This window comes from Haliotis rubra, unplaced genomic scaffold (assembly GCF_003918875.1).
Source record: "Haliotis rubra isolate DU_JTF1 unplaced genomic scaffold, ASM391887v1 Scf40, whole genome shotgun sequence".
NCBI lineage: Eukaryota > Metazoa > Mollusca > Gastropoda > Lepetellida > Haliotidae > Haliotis > Haliotis rubra.
The window spans coordinates 683,739-704,629 of NW_025767080.1; the positions used below are offsets into that span (position 1 = coordinate 683,739).

The 20,891-nt window shown below is 44.1% G+C and overlaps 1 protein-coding gene and 1 long non-coding RNA gene across 2 annotated transcripts in view; one reads left to right on the forward strand and one right to left on the reverse strand.

Annotated features, from left to right (window-relative positions):
* The window catches only part of LOC124287396, an 11,767-nt gene extending 9,597 nt beyond the window's left edge, over window positions 1-2,170 (forward strand). Inside the window, exon 4 of the long non-coding RNA XR_006901260.1 lies at window positions 2,160-2,170. This is a non-coding gene — a long non-coding RNA (uncharacterized LOC124287396). The remainder of the gene's footprint in view (window positions 1-2,159) is intronic.
* LOC124287395 (probable ATP-dependent RNA helicase DDX28) overlaps window positions 1-17,017 on the reverse strand; it is a 19,191-nt gene extending 2,174 nt beyond the window's left edge. The window contains exons 1-13 of the mRNA XM_046723927.1: window positions 16,961-17,017; window positions 16,229-16,335; window positions 12,969-13,244; window positions 12,030-12,143; window positions 10,170-10,227; window positions 6,672-6,814; window positions 6,005-6,076; window positions 5,193-5,274; window positions 3,862-3,968; window positions 3,632-3,745; window positions 3,359-3,455; window positions 1,962-2,113; window positions 1,342-1,434 (exon numbers count right to left, since the gene is read on the reverse strand). Of these exons, the coding sequence (XP_046579883.1) occupies window positions 1,342-1,434; window positions 1,962-2,113; window positions 3,359-3,455; window positions 3,632-3,745; window positions 3,862-3,968; window positions 5,193-5,274; window positions 6,005-6,076; window positions 6,672-6,814; window positions 10,170-10,227; window positions 12,030-12,143; window positions 12,969-13,244; window positions 16,229-16,291 (1,371 nt within the window). The 5' untranslated portion in view covers window positions 16,292-16,335; window positions 16,961-17,017. The remainder of the gene's footprint in view (window positions 1-1,341; window positions 1,435-1,961; window positions 2,114-3,358; window positions 3,456-3,631; window positions 3,746-3,861; window positions 3,969-5,192; window positions 5,275-6,004; window positions 6,077-6,671; window positions 6,815-10,169; window positions 10,228-12,029; window positions 12,144-12,968; window positions 13,245-16,228; window positions 16,336-16,960) is intronic.
* Between the last annotated feature and the right edge of the window lie 3,874 nt (window positions 17,018-20,891).

The window sequence follows — 20,891 nt, forward strand, 5'->3', positions numbered from 1 at the left end:
CTGGTACAGAACTATCTACAGTATGACATCTCCATTCCGTGTTCATAAACATTTGTCACTATTCAGTTTGTTTCAGCGAAGGTGGGTTTGAACAATGTCAAAAATAGTCATCCTAGCAGGTACAGATCACCCTAAATACAGACTGATGGATTGTCTGACAGATCACCCTGGGTACAGACTAGTGGATTGTCTGACAGATCACCCTAAAAGGAGAATGATGGATCGTCTGAGAGATGACCCTAGATAAGGACTGATGGATTATCTGACAGATCACCCTAGGTACAGACTGATGGATTGTCTGACAGATCACCCTAGGTACAGACTGATGGATTATCTGACAGATCACCCTAGGTACAGACTGATGGATTATCTGACAGATCACCCTAGGTACAGACTGATGGATTGTCTGACAGATGACCCTGGGTACAGACTGATGGATTATCTGACAGATCACCCTGGGTACAGACTGATGGATTGTCTGACAGATCACCCTAGGTACAGACTGATGGATTGTCTTACAGATGACCCTGGGTACAGACTGATGGATTATCTGACAGATGACCCTGGGTACAGACTGATGGATTGTCTGACAGATCACCCTAGGTACAGACTGATGGATTATCTGACAGATCACCCTAGGTACAGACTGATGGATTATTTGACAGATCACCCTAGGTACAGACTGATAGATTATCTGACAGATCACCCTAGGTACAGACTGATGGATTGTCTGACAGATCACCCTAGATACAGACTGATGGATTGTCTGACAGATGACCCTAGGTACAGACTGATGGATTATCTGACAGATCACCCTAGGTACAGACTGATGGATTGTCTGACAGATGACCCTGGGTACAGACTGATGGATTATCTGACAGATCACCCTTGGTACAGACTGATGGATTGTCTGACAGATCACCCTAGGTACAGACTGATGGATTGTCTTACAGATGACCCTGGGTACAGACTGATGGATTATCTGACAGATGACCCTGGGTACAGACTGATGGATTGTCTGACAGATCACCCTAGGTACAGACTGATGGATTATCTGACAGATCACCCTAGGTACAGACTGATGGATTATCTGACAGTACAGACTGATGGATTATCTGACAGATCACCCTAGGTACAGACTGATGGATTGTCTGACAGATCACCCTAGATACAGACTGATGGATTATCTGACAGATCACCCTAGGTACAGACTGATGGATTGTCTGACAGATCACCCTAGGTACAGACTGATGGATTATTTGACAGATCACCCTAGATACTGACTGATGGATTGTTTGCCCTGATATTATCACGATGAGACCCTATCAACAATGAGGTTACCCTGAGTAAGTCCAGGCCCCTGGAGGCTATGTCTGTTGCTACCATGACATCCGTCTCTCCACTCTGGAAGCGACTGAACAAACTTGAGAGCCTCTGTAACAAATTCATACAAATACACTTGAGAGGATATGGGGAGCGTCCTGTTCAACCACAATTCAATAAGAATCTCCTCATGAAATTATTTGTTTATCATTATTATTTCTGCTGATGTTTTTGTGCTGTTAATCCCACTCTGCAATATTCTTGTTATATGACAGCAGTCTGTAAATAATCAATTCTGGACCAGACATTCCAGTGATTGACATCATAAGCAATGACCTATACAACTGGGTTACGATGACAAGTGAGTCTGACCACCAAATCACCGCTTATAACAAGCAAAGGTTGCTGAAGAACAATTCTAATCCACATACACTGATATTCCATCACATATATTTCAAATTTCAAAATAAATTGCAAACACTTGCAAACATCTACGAACTGCCAGGCAAGTTTCAGACTCTGTATTCAGAGCAGTCTGCGCTGAAAAGGCGAACTATGAGGAACTTCCCCAAGGGGTGGTACTAAAGGGGTTGTTATTCAAGTTGCTGATCACCATAAACCAGTGAGGTCTTGTGTACCTTCTCCTGTATTGCGGCATTCATGAAGACGTTTGGGACAGCGTTCTCCCGCAGGAGTTCACTCAGCCAGAAGCTGGTCTCACTCCTGTTGCTGAAGATGAGGGTTGGGAGGCCCTTCTGATGGTTCTTGCGGGCAAGCTGCACAATGGTCTCTGTGGAGAGTCAGAGGAAGATTTTAGTGCCAGATATTGCAGCCAGCATTAACATAACCTGCTCTCTGTGAGGGGTTCAGTTGGAGGGTGTGGATGGTTTACCTGCCTTCTGTGAGGGCTTGAGTTGGAGGAAGGTGTGGATGGTTTACCTGCTTTCTGTGAGGGGTTCAGTCTGGGGAAGGTATGGATGGTTTACCTGCTTTCTGTGAGGGCTTGAGTTGGAGGAAGGTGTGGATGGTTTACCTGCTTTCTGTGAGGGGTTCAGTCTGGGGAAGGTATGGATGGTTTACCTGCTTTCTGTGAGGGGTTGAGTCAGGGGAAGGTGTGGATGGTTTACCTGCTATCTGTGAGGGGTTCAGTCAGAGGAAGGTGTGGATGGTTTACCTGCTCTCTGTGAGGGGTTCAGTTGGAGGAAGGTGTGGATGGTTTACCTGCTATCTGTGAGGGGTTCAGTCAGAGGAAGGTGTGGATGGTTTAGCTGCTTTCTGTGAGGGGTTCAGTCTGTGAGGGGTTCAGGAGGAAGGTGTGGATGGTTTACCTGCTCTCTGTGAGGGCTTGAGTCGGAGGAAGGTGTGGATGGTTTACCTGCTTTCTGTGAGGGGTTCAGTCGGAGGAAGGTGTGGATGGTTTACCTGCTTTCTGTGAGGGGTTCAGTCGGAGGAAGGTGTGGATGGTTTACTCTGCTTTCTGTGAGGGCTTGAGTCGGAGGAAGGTGTGGATGGTTTACTTGCTCTGTGAGGGCTTGAGAGTGAGGAGGAAGGTGTGGATGGTTTACCTGCTTTCTGTGAGGGCTTGAGTCGGAGGAAGGTGTGGATGGTTTACTTGCTCTCTGTGAGGGCTTGAGTCGGAGGAAGGTGTGGATGGTTTACCTGCTTTCTGTGAGGGGTTGAGTCGGAGGAAGGTGTGGATGGTTTACCTGCTTTCTGTGAGGGCTTGAGTCGGAGGAAGGTGTGGATGGTTTACTTGCTCTCTGTGAGGGCTTGAGTCGGAGGAAGGTGTGGATGGTTTACCTGCTCTCTGTGAGGGGTTCAGTCGGAGGAAGGTGTGGATGGTTTACTTGCTCTCTGTGAGGGGTTCAGTCAGGGGAAGGTTTGGATGGTTTACTTGCTCTCTGTGAGGGGTTCAGTCAGGGGAAGGTGTGGATGGTTTACTTGCTCTCTGTGAGGGGTTCAGTCAGGGGAAGGTGTGGATGGTTTAACTGTTATCTGTGAGGGGTTCAGTCAGGGGAAGGTGTGGATGGTTTACCTGCTTTCTGTGAGGGCTTGAGTCGGAGGAAGGTCTGAGGTACATGAGGCATGAGGTAGTGGACATGATCTGACGTCACTCTGTGAAGACTGTTGACCTGGACATAGCAGCAAGAACCATTCACTCAGCAGGACAGGTACAAGACAATTTCACACAGCACGCCTGACTTTAGAACCCTTTACTCAGGAACCATTAACCCATGAGAACTATTAAAAAACCTATTTACCATTTATCAGTTGACTGAAACGTCCATGTAAACTATAATGTGCTCACTGCTATGGTGTCTCCAATCTTCTCCTCCAGGCCTCGGGGGATGGTGGCCCCCACTAGTGTGAACTGTGCCCCATCCTGGTGTCCAGCTGCTGTCTGACCACTGCTAGCTGTCACCTGGAAACAAGATGTATTCCCTGACATGTACTTCCTCAACAATCAATGAAAGCTTTGAGTTCTAAAGACATTGTACATTTGTAGAGGGCATTTTATGTATGTTATAACCATCTTACCCTCAATTTCTGGAGAATAGACATGACTTCTGAAGAAAAGCTATCATCCAGGAGAGAGTCCGCCTCATCTAGAATGACATGCTGCAGGAATCCTGGCTTCATTAACCCTGGAAGAAGGATGTTTGTCAACAACACAACAGTTACATTCAGAGCTGAACATCCAGAACAACCTCGGAGTTTCTTTCATCACAACATCAAGAAAGTCCAAAATATTGAAGCCATTTACCACTTTTGTTTTACATCATTCCAGCTACATCCTGCAATATGCAGGAGTCAACCAGTGGCCGACATTGGGACCACCACCTTGATAGTTCACAATCAACCAGCGACCGACATTGGGACCACCACCTTGATAGTTCACAATCAACCAGCGGTCGACATTGGGACCACCACCTTGATAGTTCACAATCAACCAGCGGCCGACATTGGGACCATCACCTTGATAGTTCACAGTCAACCAGCGGCCGACATTGGGACCATCACCTTGATAGTTCACATTGGGACCACCACCTTGATAGTTCACAGTCAACCTGCGGCCGACATTGGGACCATCACCTTGATAGTTCACAATCAACCAGTTTACTCATTGTAACCACCTGATCCATATTTGTTAGCTCATATTTATTTTTATTATAGGATATTTATATAGCGCACACGTCCAGGCAACTAGTGCATGCTCAAGACGCTGGTATTTTTTCCCTCAATCTTTGGATGTCAGTTTCAACGGCACATCATATTATCAATCTCAACTCCCTGGGGAGTATACAACTCTTGCAGTCACTAGGCGCACCAAGTTATTGTGGCTTTCTCATCCTAACGAGGTACCCATTCACAGCTGGGTGGACTGGGACACGTAGTCACAGTATTTTGTCCAAGTTTGCTGCACGTTGCTGTACCCGCAACTAGGTGTTTGCATGTATTCATGTGGCCACCATCTGGTCATATACCAACGAACTCGTGGGTTCTTTTAAGTACACAGGGTTGTGTACTGTACACTAGGATTTGTGACAACACTGAAAGAGTCTGCACACAAAGTTGACTCCGAGGTTTTTACACCCGGTCACAGGTGGGCTCGATCCCGACACCTCAAGTTTGCTGGAACACTAGCCTGGCGCCTTAGCCAGCTCACCCACCGCGCCCCACAAGCATGGGATGATGGGGATCTTACTTGACCCCATTAAAAATCCAAATCTAAACATAACATAAACTCAAATTGCTGTTTAAGGTAAGCTTAAATATCCTGTATTTATAACGGCTTCATTCATCAAATGTTAAAGTCAAAGATGCCTATGCCTCAAAGCCGTTCTCAATGGACTTCATCAACATCATACCTGCCCCCAGGAACTTCCTCAGAACACCTGGTGTTGCCATCAATATATCCATCTGAGCTTTTTCACCCCACGCCAATCGGTGCTGGAAAAAGGAAGCAAAACATTTTATAGACAAGTATTTAACCTGCGTGAGTGAGTGAGTGAGTGAGGGAGGGAGGGAGCCACTTGGGTTACAGCATTTTAAGAAATATTCCAGCTACATCACAGAAGGGTCACCAGAAATGGGCTTCACACATTGTACCCATGTGAGGAGTCAAACCCAAGCCTTCGTTGTGACGAGTGTACCAATAGGCTATCCTACCGCCCCATATTCAACTTAAAGACAGGTAGGCACACCATGATCACGACCTTTATAGGTTTGGAAGATCTTAAACTTGTGTGTTATCATAGTCCTCAGAATGACTAGAGAGTGCAGATTTCACATTTGGTTTCAATGTAACAGCGGCAACATGAAGTTGTGATTTAGTACATATTGCATACCTTAGTTCCACGTCCTCCACATATTGCATACCTTAGTTCCACGTCCTCCACATATTGCATACCTTAGTTCCACGTCCTCCACATATTGCATACCTTAGTTCCACGTCCTCCACATATTGCATACCTTAGTTCCACGTCCTCCACATATTGCATACCTTAGTTCCACATATTGCATACCTTAGTTCCACGTCCTCCACATATTGCATACCTTAGTTCCACGTCCTCCACATATTGCATACCTTAGTTCCACGTCCTCCACATATTGCATACCTTAGTTCCAAGTCCTCCACATATTGCATACCTTAGTTCCACGTCCTCCACATATTGCATACCTTAGTTCCACGTCCTCCACATATTGCATAGGGTTGTATATCTGTATGTTCACACAGTCTCTGGCACACATCCTACAAACAGAACAATATATATAATGTGGGACAATAAAATGCACTCATGCAGTTCTTGGTGAAACCCACAAGCTTGTGTATGGGGTTGACACACCCAGATAGATAAAATGGACAAAGCAGGTTTCAAATCCTCAATTGTAGGTTTCTGGCTTGCCCAAGGTATGCAACTCTGCACTGGAAATTGTGGTATATTCGACAAATGAAGGCCTTATACATATACACATAAAGTAACTGTTTAATTAGATACAGAAGATTATTTGATGAACTTTTCCTGCAATTTGAGAATAAATCAATCTTTGTGAGTGAGTTTAGTTTTATGCAACACTCAACAATATTCTAGCTATATGGCGGCGGTCTGTAAATAATCGAGTCTGGACCAAACAATCCACTGATCAACAGCATGAGCATCGATCTGCGCAATTGGGAACCGATGACGTGTCAACCTAGTCAGCGAGTCTGACCACCCGATCCCGTTAGTCGCCTCTTACGATAATCATGGGTTACTGAAGATCAATATTATAACCCTGACCTTCACGGGTATGTCAACATGACCCTGGCTTTATTTTGTCTGGTGGGTGAGTTCAGATACACATACCAAGATCTGGTCGGTGAGTTCCCGGGAAGGGGTGAGGATTATTGTCCGTGGAGAGTTTGGGGGGTGGTCTCCGCTATATCTCAGCTTCTGGTGGTGGATCATCTCCAGTGCTGGCAGTAGGTAGGCCAGTGTCTTACCACTTCCTAAAACACAGGGAATGGACATTGATTATCTCCAGTGCTGGCAGTAGGTAGGCCAGTGTCTTACCACTTCCTAAAACACAGGGACTGGACATTGATTATCTCAGCATCAAGAGAAATAAAAACACTAGAGACATATAAACCACTAACATGTGTATGCCTCAAAGCATCACAACACCCTTCCCCACCCTCACAGTATAATGCCCCAGCATCACAACACCCTTCCCCACCCTCACAGTATAATGCCCCAGCATCACAACACCCTTCCCCACCCTCACAGTATAATGCCCCAGCATCACAACACCCTTCCCCACCCTCACAGTATAATGCCCCAGCATCACAACACCCTTCCCCACCCTCACAGTATAATGCCCCAGCATCACAAGACCCTTCCCACCACCTCACAGTATAATGCCCCAGCATCACAAACCCCTTCCCCACCCTCACAGTATAATACCCAAGCATCACAAGACCCTTCCCCACCCTCACAGTATATAATGCCCCAGCATCAAGACATCCTTCCCCACCCTCACAGTATAATGCCCCAGCATCACAACACCCTTCCCCACCCTCACAGGTATAATGCCCCAGCATCACAACACCCTTCCCCACCCTCACAGTATAATGCCCCAGCATCACAACACCCTTCCCCACCCTCACAGTATAATGCCCCAGCATCACAACACCCTTCCCCACCCTCACAGTATAATGCCCCAGCATCACAACACCCTTCCCCACCCTCACAGTATAATACCCAAGCATCACAAGACCCTTCCCCACCCTCACAGTATAATGCCCCAGCATCAAGACATCCTTCCCCACCCTCACAGTATAATGCCCCAGCATCAAGACATCCTTCCCCACCCTCACAGTATAATGCCCCCAGCATCACAACATCCTTCCCCCCCTCACAGTATAATGCCCCAGCATCAAGACATCCTTCCCCACCCTCACAGTATAATGCCCCAGCATCACAACACCCTTCCCCACCCTCACAGTATAATGCCCCAGCATCACAACACCCTTCCCCACCCTCACAGTATAATGCCCCAGCATCACAACACCCTTTCCCCACCCTCACAGTATAATACCTAAGCATCACAAGACCCTTCCCCATCCTCACAGTATAATGCCCCAGCATCAAGACATCCTTCCCCACCTCACAGTATAATGCCCCAGCATCAAGACATCCTTCCCACCCTCACAGTATATCACGCCCCAGCATCAAGACATCCTTCCCCACCTCACAGTATAATGCCCCAGCATCAAGACATCCTTCCCCACCCTCACAGTATAGTATGCCCCAGCATCAAGACATCCTTCCCCCACCCTCACAGTATAATGCCCCAGCATCAAGACATCCTTCCCCACCCTCACAGTATAATGCCCCAGCATCAAGACATCCTTCCCCACCCTCACAGTATAATGCCCCAGCATCAAGACATCCTTCCCCCATTCCTCACAGGTATAATGCCCCAGCATCAAGACATCCTTCCCCACCCTCACAGTATAATGCCCCAGCATCACAACACCCTTTTCCCACCCTCACGGTATAATGCCCCAGCATCACGCACACCCTTTCCTCACCATCACAGTATAATGCCCCAGCATCACAACACCCTCCCCCACCTTTACAGTATAATGCCCCAGCATCACAACACCTCCCCTTAACCTCACAGTATAATGCCCCAGCATCACAACACCTTTTCCCCACCTCACAGTATAATGCCCCAGCATCACAACATCCTCCCCCACCATCACAGTATAATGCCCCAGCATCACGACAACCTTCCCCACCCTCACAGTATAATGCCTTAAGCATCACAACACTTTTCCCACTTCTCACAGTATAATGCCCCAGCATCCTGACACCTCTTCCCCACCCTCACAGTATAATGCCCCAGCATCACAACAGCCTTCCCCACCCTCACAGTATAAAGCCCCAGCATCCTGACACCTCTTCCCCACCCTCACAGTATAATGCCCAAGCATCACAACACTTCTTCCCCACCTCACAGTATAATGCCCCAGCATCACGACAACCTTCCCCACTATCACAGTATAATGCCCCAGCATCACAACACCCTTCCCACCCTCACAGTATAATGCCCCAGCATCACAACACCCTTCCCCACCCTCACAGTATAATGCCCCAGCATCACAACACCCTTCCCCACCCTCACAGTATAAAGCCCAAGCATCCTGACACCCTTTTCCCCACCTCACAGTATAATGCCCCAGCATCACAACACCCTTCCCCCACACTCACAGTATAAAGCCCAAGCATCCTGACACCTCTTCCCTCACACCCTCACAGTATAATGCCCCAGCATCAACAACACCCTTCCCCACCCTCACAGTATAATGCCCCAGCATAACAACACCCTTCCCCACCCTCACAGTATAATGCCCCAGCATCACAACACCCTTCCCCACCCTCACAAGTATAATGCCCCACCATCACAACACTTTCCCCACCCTCACAGTATAATGCCCCAGCATAACAACACTTTCCCTTAACCTCACAGTATAATGCCCCAGCATAACAACACCCTTCCCCCCACCCACACAGTATAATGCCCCAGCATAACAACACCCTTTTCCCCTACCTCACAGTATAATGCCCCAGCATCACAACACCCCTTTCCCCACCTCACAGTATAATGCCCCAGCATCACAACACCCTTCCCCACCTCACAGTATAATGCCCCAGCATCACAACACCCTCTTCCCCACCTTCTTCACAGTATAATGCTCCCCAGCATCACAACAACACCTCTTCCCTCACACCTCACAGTATAATACCCTGACCAAGCATAACAACACCCTTCCTCACTCTACATAGTATAATGCCCCAGCATCACGACACCCTTCCCCCACCATCACAGCATAATGCCCCAGCATCACAACACCCTCCCCCAACCTCACAGTACAATGCCCCAGCATAACAACACCCTTCACTCAATTCCTACACAGTATAATGCCCTAGCATCACAACACCTTTCCCCACCTCACAGTATAATGCCCCAGCATCACACAACACCCTTCTCCCCACCTCACAGTATAATGCCCCAGCATCACAACATCCCTCCCCCACCATCACAGTATAATGCCCCAGCATCACGCACAACCTTCCCCCACCACAGTATATAATGCCCAAGCATCACAACACCCTTTCCCACCCTCTCACAGTATAATGCCCCAGCATCCTGACACCCTTCCCCCACCCTCACAGTATAATGCCCAAGCATCACAACAGCCTTCCCCACCCTCACAGTATAATGCCCCAGCATCACAACACCCTTCCCCCACCCAAACAGAGAGGTAAGGTGGAGCATCGTTGTCCCCAGCCCAGTACCTGTCTCAGCTGCACACAGGACATTGTCACCTTCTAGGACGGCTGGAATTGTTTTTGCCTGCAAGAAAAAAGACCTGTCTGAAACCTACTATAGTCTAAAAGTCATCGAAAATGTCGAAAATTTTCCATAAATCAAGAGTATGGTACCCTAAGACCCCATAACTGCAAGTGGGAAGGTCGTAAACTGTTGATGACATGGATCATGAATATTAATCAATAGATTGTCTAGTCAAGACTTAAAGAGTCCAAGGCAACCATTAAATAGCTTGCTGAGTCAGGCATCAAACGAACAAAATTGGATTCAGAAAAAGATTGTGACTACCCCGTCCTAAATATACCCCAACCACTACCTGTATAGGCCATTAACAGCATGTAACCATCCAATCACCTATATGTACCCTGCCTGTCACCCACATGTACCCTGCCTGTCACCCACATGTACCCTGCCTGTCACCCACATGTACCCTGCCTGTCACCCACATGTAACCTGCTGATAACCTGTACATAACTAAAACATCTGCATGTACACAGCCTGTCACTAGTGTCAGCTGTATGTACCCTGACCTCACCTGTATGTACCCTGACATCACCAGTATGTACCCTGACATTACCTGTATGTATCCCGACATCACCTGTATGTACCCTGACATCACCAGTATGTACCCTGACATTACCTGTATGTGTACTCTGACCTCACCTGTATGTACCCTGACATCACCAGTATGTACCCTGACATCACCAGTATGTACCCTGACATCACTAGTATGTACCCTGACCTCACCTGTATGTATCCTGACATCACCAGTATGTACCCTGACATCACCAGTATGTACCCTGACATCACTTGTATGTACCTTGACCTCACCTGCATGCATCCTGACATCACCTGCATGTATCCTGACATCACCAGTATGTACCCATGCCCTGAAATCACTTCCTATGTACTTCACCTGCATGCATCCTGACATCACCAGTATGTACCCTGACATCACTTGTATGTACCTTGACCTCACCTGCATGCATCCTGACATCACCTCTATGTACCCTGACATCACCAGTATGTACCCTGAAATCACTTGTATGTACTCAGACTTCACCTGCATGCATCCTGACATCACCTGTATGTACCCTGACATCACTTGTATGTACCCTGACATCACTTGTATGTACTCTGACCTCACCTGTATGTACCCTGACATCACCTGTATGTACTCCTGACATCACCTGTATGTACCCTGACATCACCTCTATGTACCCTGACATCACCAGTATGTACCCTGACATCACTTGTATGTACTCTGACATCACCTGTATTACCCTGACATCACCTGTATGTACCCTGACATCACTTGTATGTACCCTGACATCACTTGTATGTACTCTGACATCACCTGTATGTACCCTGACATCACTTGTATGTACTCTGACATCACCTCTATGTACCCCCTGACAACACCAGTATGTACCCTGACATCATCAGCTTTGTATGTACCTGACCTCACCTGTATGTACCCTGACATCACCTGTATGTACCCTGACATCACCTCTATGTACCCTGACATCCCTTGTATGTACTCTGACATCACCTGTATGTACCCTGACATCACTTGTATGTACTCTGACATCACCTGTATGTACCCTGACATCACCAGTATGTACCCTGACATCACTTGTATGTATCCTGACATCACCTGTATGTACCCTGACATCACCTCTATGTACCATGACCATCACCAGTGAGCACCCTGACATTACCAGTATGTACCCTAACTTCACCTACATGTACCCTGAGATCACCTGTATGTACCCTGACATCACCAGTATGTATGCTGTCATCACCTATATGTACCCTGACATCACCTGTATGTGAGTAGGCTCTGTATATCCCAGCTTATGAAGTCCCTTTTGGAGTCCAGTATGAAGTTCGAATTCTGTGAAACTAGGATGATGGGTTGTTCCTTTAAGAGCAGGGTTCTGGAACAGAAAGTTAACAATCACTTGAAATCAAAGTGGAGGTCTGTGCGAAATTGAATATGCAGTAATGGAATATGGGCTAGTTTATGAACTATTCAAAATCGCTCAAAATACTTCTCAATGAAATAGCAGGCTGCAGGTGTATCAACATCGTGTTGCAATGTACAACTTTTATTTCAGTCATTAGAACCTCTTGACTTACATGCCTAATTTTAAACACTGACCATTTACTATCCAGACATACCTGGCTATAAGGGACCCTGTCACAGACACTACCCTGGCTATAAGGAACCAGTCACAGACACTACCCTGGCTATAAGGGGGACACTACCCTGACTATAAGGGACCCTGTCACAGACACTACCCTGGCTATAAGGAACCAGTCACAGACACTACCCTGGCTACAAGGGAACCAGTCACAGACACTACCCTGGCTACAAGGGAACCTGTCACAGACACTACCCTGGCTATAAGGGACCTGTCACAGACACTACCCTGGCTATAAGGGAACCTGTCACAGACACTACCCTGGCTATAAGGGAACCTGTCACAGACACTACCCTGGCTATAAGGGACCCTGTCACAGACACTACCCTGGCTATAAGGGACCCTGTCACAGACACTACCCTGGCTATAAGGGACCCTGTCACAGACACTACCCTGGCTATAAGGGACCCATGTCTACCCTGGCTATAAGGGGGACCCTGTCACAGACACTACCCTGGCTATAAGGGAAGGGACCCTGTCACAGACACTACCCTGGCTATAAGGGACCCTGTCACAGACATGTACCTGACTATAAGAGACCCTGTCACAGACATGTACCTGACTATACGGGACGAGGGTGAAGTGGTCTCCTGCCGACTGCTTGTTCTTCCAGCCGTGGGATGCAAGTATCTTTGGATCAAACCCACTGTATGTCTGCCCCTTGTGGTGATTGAACTGCTCTCTCTTGCACGATATCACCAGTGGGGACTTGAATGTTGATCGGCGCTTCTTTTGCAGTGCCAATAATTCTTTTCTTTCCTTGGCTTTTTCAACCTTTTGGACCATTTTCTGGGGAAGTGTGATTCTTGGCAAGCTATTATTGATAATATGTGTCTGAAAAAAGAAAAAGAGTGACTCTGGTTCAAAGTCATAGTTTTTAGAGATAATTTATATGCGAACTTGCAGAGATGCAGTGAGTTAGGAGAATAAACATCGTAAAGGATCTTGAGATGCATATCAATGTCAGATTCAAATCATAGTCATACCCTACTATTCGCAGTACAACTAGTAAGTGCTGAAATTCTACTTCTACAGGATTCTGTAGGGGTGGTTTCACCATTTTCATCTTGATAAGAAAAATATTTAATTCTTATACAAACACAGACTGATGCTTGTTGACATTTGTGAACACACTGTCTTCATCATCAAGGCCATATATGCAGCTTCAACCCAGATAGCAAAGGTGTGTTGGGCCAATGTTGGTATATGGTTGGTTGGTTGGCCAACAGTTTGACAACATTGGCCCAACGTTATCTTGATGACTTAAAAGTAACCGTGGCTTTTGACACGCTTGGTCCAACAGTGGGCCAACATTTTAAAAACTCTGCCTATGTTCCCTGATCTTTCATCTATTTCACAAAGTTAGCCACCGCTGGCCCAACATTGTGAATAAAAGAGTGAGCACACGGCCATTTTAGCCATGTTTTCTTATAAAGATTTTGATGAAAGTTGAAATAATTACACAGACAAAAGAAAGAATCCATTTCCCTGTTTTTAACCATGATAAAGTGAATATTACAGCATTGTTTTCTCCAAATTGAATACCAAACTTGTCATCATTGATAGCTTTACCTGATATTCAAAGAGCAGACGACACTACATTTCTGGAGGCCTTCAACTGGTAAATATGCATTGTTATTTCTGTGATACTGAATTGCAAAAATATATTGTGAAATAATTAATTATAATCATCATTTAGGCTAAAGAAAGTGACACATACCGTAACTGAAAGGCAATTGATTGAGTAGATAAAAGATTTAATTGACTCTTTTCTGTAGGTAGCCTGTTTTAAACCACTTTGATAAATCTCATTTCATTTTAAATTATTTAAATTTATTGTGTTTACTTTTATTAACATTATGTTTTTGTCAGTTACACTCCTGTTTCCATATACAACTCTCTCTTTTATTCATCTTTACAACCAATAATTGCTAAACATCATCAAATCAGATATATGTGTCACAGTTATAGTAGTTACACGTCATATCCAAATAAAACATTGTTTGAACAGCATTCTAGAAGTTGGTCAGTCAAAATGAAACATACATCTCTATGGACAACAACTTCTTGTTTATTGTATAGAGCGACGTTTCGATGTAGATTCTTTACACCTTTATCAAGCTAAAAGTGACTACAACCAAATGATGAGAAGTATATATACATGTACATAGTATGTTTTGTCAAATAAACATAATTGGGAGCTGCCAGTTTGGGACTAAGAACAACAAATTGATCTAGTGATGAAACCAATTAACAAGGGAGGGTGGGGTGTTAGGTTGTAACAACCTGATAGGGTGATTTGATAGAGTCTATAGTTTGATTAGTTCTTCATATCCCAATGGTATGTAGTATCCTTGGTCTCTATTGATCAAAGGTTTGTGGCGGCTGATTTTGATGGCTTCCAAAAGTTTCTTTTGTGCAGTCCTGATTCTTGGTGGATAAGATTTCGAATTTGTCAAACCAGCCCCCTAAAACTAAGTTAGCGCCATCTCAACCCTGATCAAGCATGCTAAGAACATTGCTCCAGCAGCCATGACCTAGGAACATGAGCGGAACCACCTACAACATGTCTTCACGAAGCCTCAACCAGTAACCCACCAACTCATAGTCTGTTTGATTTCACTTGAGACCGATGAATTGCTCACTAACACAAAATCAAATAATTGCAACAAAACCAAATTTTGCAGTCACATGAAAACGACAGACCAATGAAGAACTAATCAAACTATAGACTCTATCAAAGCATCCTATCAGCTTGTTGTTACAACTGAATCCCCTGTTTATTGGCTTCATCACCATTCCATTTGTTGTTCTTAGTCCCCATCTGGCCTCTCCCAATAATGTACTAGTTGTTATTCAATTACATGTTGTTGTTAATGTCAGTCTGTTGATTGTCAAAACATACTACGATATATACTTCTCATCATTTGGTTTTAGCTTGGTAACAGTGTAAGAATCTACATCCTAACGTAACTCTGTGCAATAAACAAGACGCTTTCAATAATTAAGTTGTACATGGTATGTTTCAAATAAAACATAGGGCCAAATACTATGTCCTTTTACGATAGATATCTGACAGTATAGTGAAATTTTGGGTTGTTTTTTCAGGAGCAGTTCAAAACTGTCAGCGGCGACACAGCCAAAAGACCTAAAACAAGAATATTTTCAGGAAATACAATAATGTTCAAATAACAATGAAAAAAAAAGAATTAAATAGTTCACTTGATTAACTTGTTGTGTTGTTTATATATGTTTCTGATTGCAGAGGTCAGGAAAGAGCTAAATGTTGAAATACAGTTGTGCCAACATAAGGCCAACTAAATCACATCCTTGGGCCAAGCATGGGCCATGGTTTAGTACAAAGGTCAAGAAAGAGCTGAAAAGTTGAAACACGGTTGTGCCAACATAAGGCCAACCAAATCACTAAGTTGGGCCAACTATGGGCAATAGTTTTGTGTGAATTTTCATTCGTTGGCCCAACAATTAGCCAACATGATGGGCCACTGTGGAGCCGATGAGCATATCCAAGTGGGCCCATCGTCAGCTTGACAACAATGGGCCAACCAAACCGCTGATTATGGGCCAACTATGGGCCAACATATCAATGCTATCTGGGAAGGAGCTTAAAAAAAAACACAGAGTTCGGACATTCAATTTTAGGCTCTTTACACATTTTCTCAAGTTCAACATCAACAACGTATGAAGAATAATATCTAAACATACGAAGGAGGAAGAAAAAATGTGTGGGTCTGTAAAATAATGCAACATGAAGCAGTGACAGTATGCAATATTTTAAATTGCTGTCACAACATACTTACAGAAGACAGTCTGTGACACCTGATTAGCTGATCCAAAACCCGGAACAGGTAGGATCTATCCATGTTACCTTAGTGATGATGTTATGCTAGCTACTCACTGGTGTTCTCTGAAAGCATGAGTATTCATTATTCATGTGATTACAATGGGAAATTGCCAGGTACCTATGCATGTCTTTAGAGGTGACTGAACCGATCAAGATATGAGGCCTGGTGACTTGGATGACGGTATGAACAAAATCTTACAGCTTTGTTATTACCTGAGACCTAATGTTCACATATATGCTAATATGTCCTCTAATAATAATTACAGAGTGGGTTGGGTAAGTTAAAATTGAACTTCGTATCAGCTTTATTTCAGCAAGAGACATTATATTCACAGAAAATATTTACAGAAGTTCTAAGAGTTCATGTAAACTTTAGCGTGTTCTCGTTTAACGTTGACCTGTGCAATATTGCAGCAAAATTACTTGGGCCTTTAAATAATCGAATACGGACAATGCCTTGATTGCTGTTATGAGCTTCGATCAATGTCATCGTGGTACGATAGAGACACTGACAACTGACACACGGTACGAGTTGAACCAGGGATGGTGTGATGACCCTGGTTGTACCTCTGTACACTGTAGAACGGTAAGTCAGCAGTTCATCTTATATATGAGAACTCAACTCCTACAGTCTTACTGATAATAATGTAAAGAATACACAGAGTATATCGAAATATCACCACTGTACCTCTCTGTTGTACCCATTCCGTCTTCCGCATGTTAGTCTATAACTCGTGATCACTCCTAAGGTATTAATACGCGTTAAAAGTGCTTGTTAGGGATCGTATTGGTGAGTGTATGGAGCTTAACGAAAAAACTCCTTACACTAAACGCAATGTTTGGAGCATCAGTCACTCTCCAGTTTTCTCTACGACAGTTCAAGAGCTATCAATATAGTGTCCGGATATGTTTGCGTTACGTTCGATTCACGGGTATAAATGAATACCATGTGCATTTTTTACTTTGAATATAAAAACTGAAACATACAGATGTAAGATAAAAATTCGTGTGGTGTGATTATTGTGTGTATTTCACTGTACGTGCCAGTGTAAACCACATGTAAACATCACCTGTTGTGTGTGAGTGCTTCTCTCTCTTAACACACACACACACACACACACACACACACACACAAACAAACAAACAACACAAATACAAAGACAGACATATGGCAATCCGTTTTCACATTTATTATGAAATTAAATATATCTTCAATTATCAAGATATCAGCTGTATTCTATTTAAAGATATCAATAATGTTTTAAGATATCGATAAATAATTGGAGATAACTTTAATTCATTTTAAGATATCTCTGATTCAATTCAAGATGTAAGGAAATATTTTCAAGATATCTTTAATATGCTTCATCGTATCCATAATTCATTTCGCGAGATCATAAATTATATTACAGATATCTATAATTATCTCTGTTCGAGGTATACTTAGTATTCAATTCAAGATATCTCTTCTTTCATTCAAGATATCTTTAAAAGTGCTTAAAATACCAGTATGTCTTAATAAATGTGGAAACGGCTTGCCTTACAGACAGACAATCTCTTTTTCAGTGGTGTAATCAAAATCTAATAATGAACACAACATGCATTTGTGTAGAAATAATTAAAGGATTATGCACTATGCGTTTCTTTATATGACCAGTGATATTTGATGTGACAGACGGCAAAGGTATCTTGTACTCATACATCATATCTTTAATGCTTTATTTGATATCCGTCTCGAATGACCTTCTGTTCCCTGTTGGCGAAACAATGTTAACGCCACACCATCCCCGTACGTCTGCCTTGGATGGTGACATGGACTGTCCACCCGACCACCACGATATCGATGTACTTCTAGAGAGCAAACCGGCGTCAGTTGTTCCCGGGCTCTTTCCGACCAGTGCACGACCCTCGTAATGGATTTATGAAGCCACGGATCTACTAACGTTGTCATCTCGATCCTTGCCCAATGTCATCTTCGACGTTAATGTTCACGGGTCAAGGTAACGAGCGTGGTGACATCGGCTTCAGTATTGATGTGAGGTAAGCGCTGTTACTTCCGCTTCCGTAGCTGTTACGACCCTGTTGTACAATTATGAAGTACGCATGTACGGATAAGTATACTAAAGTTTAAACAGTCTGACGCTGGTTGCACGCATGAACTTGAATTTTATTACATGCTTACACAGGTGTAATCACTGATTTTCAGAGCGATTTTCCCCTTTACACCAAACGGATTTGTTTCTGTAGAAAGTTAAGACTGGCTATGCTCTTGCACTATTGCTTGGTGTCTTGGCACTCAGTTACATCATTCCTACGCCCTTCTCTCCAGTAAGCAGAGACCGTATATAATAGATTATATGGTCTCTGCTGTAAGGTAATCGTGGTGTTTCTTTTGTGTTTTTCCATTAATTGTGGGGTCTTTTTAAAAACAATTCTTGACGTTCTTTGAGAGGCATTTTAGAAGTTGTGAAGATGAAGGAAAACTAAGTTCTATGGATAGCCAACTTCTTTATTGCAATGAGTGCGACGTTTCGGTGTAGGTACGCTTTGTGATCTTTAATTCGTAGTGGGAGCGGGCGGGATGATTCACCAATATAGAAGTCTCTTTGTTGTTGACGGTGGTTTGCCTGTGGCTTGGAGGAGGTTCTGGATGGACTTGCCTTTCTGGAACAGGACGTCTATGCCTGCTTGCTGCTGAAGGAGTCGTCTTATCTGGTGGCTGACTGCTGGGACATACTAGATACTTATTACAAAGGGTGCTGATTACCGGCGGGGTGGTTTATCTCTTGGTTGAGGGTGGTTGTGATGACATTGTTGACTAACTTCAGGGGGTACTGGTTATAATGGACGAAGACATGGCGGAGGTGGTTTAGTTCGGATTCTTGGGCTTCTGTTGTCGAGTAGATGTTCTTAGCTCTTCGGGTGAGGATGGATATGATGCCTTTCTTAACCTGTAGAGGGTGGTTGGAGGTAAAGTGAAGGTATTTGTCGGTATGGGTAGGTTTCCTGCAGACAGTAGTGGAGAGCTTGTTAGCTTCTTGCTTTACTAGGACGTCGAGGCAATCTGGGAGTATTTTACCAGCTTCGTTGTGAATGTGGAGACTTCTATATTGGTGAAACATCCCGCCCGCTCCCACTACGAATTAAAGAACACAAAGCGTCAGTCCAGAAAAACGGCTCCAAATCCGCCATAGCCGACCACACCCAAGCCAACCCTGACCATGCCATCCTATGGAACAACATCGATATCCTGGAAATCAACCGACAAGACTACAAGATTAGGAAACTCCTTGAAGCCATAAACATCCAACGCCACAACCCCACAATGAATCGTGATCAAGGTTATTTCATCTCCTCGGCCTATCACCACCTAATCAAAGACCACCACCAGTAATCCTTCCTTACCTCCTTTGTCCATCTGGCTTCCACGCTCCCCTTTGTGCTTGCAATCACAACTAGTGTACTTCAACCTACTTACAATCAATTGTATAAACTCAACTCTAATCACAATCAATCACTGTGTACATGAACCTCCTCTGCTGAAAAACCCTTATCAAATATCCAATGTGCATCAACCTTGTTAATTGTATATACTCACTATGCAGCAATGTAAATATTCTCCTTGTTTCAAATTGTTATATCACTTGCTTGATAACGGTGTTAGTACCTACACCGAAACGTCGCACTCATTGCAATAAAGAAGTTGACTATCCAACGAATTTAATTCATGACGTTGTACATCATTTCTTAAAAGGCATTCGTACGTGTACCTGAAAAGGGTGATAGGCGACTTTTCACTGCTGTTTTGAATGATAAGGGCAGACATGTATCGTCTTGAGTGGAATTCAGTTTGCTTCACAAATATGTTGGTATAACGATCTATTTTCAACCTGTCGGATAGGTTAAGTTCACTTCCGGTTGTAATGCATTTGGCTGTTATAAAGAGTATACAATGTAGCTTCAAACCATGAGAACACACTATTATATAGTTTATCTTTGATTTGATGATCTGATGCGCTGAACTTGATTTTTAAATATGGAACGAACTTTATTGCAGTGAGTATTTGAGGGGTTCGAACCACTGATCTTTCGTTCTCGAAACCGATTCTCTATCCTCTACACCATGGATATTATGACCAACGAGGCACTCCGGTACTGGACACCGGCACCAGATAATGTAATGAGAATACACACATCGGCATGATGCATATATACTGAGAATAAACATCAAAACAATGCAGATTAAATTTTAAAGACGACAGCTCTTGGGTTATGTTTGTGAATGGTGTTTGGGGGCTCTACCGGTACAGAAAACCTGTGTTTGGAAACGTGATGTCATCACCCAAGTGGTCAAAATGGTTATATCCGAGCTACAGTGTGCTGACAACCATTATTCCATCTGTGCTCTCAGAAGACCATGGTACATTTTAAAAGCCCTGAAATCAATCAGATATTCCTTCACAAGTACATTTAAGGTACTCTAATCGGAAGATATATAACAATACACATCGATCTCCCGTGCTGTGTCAAGTGCTGCCTATACCAGCAGATGTTGACGTTGTTATTGAACAGCCTCCACTTCCGGGCCATTAACTCCATGCATATATCGATGTTGATTA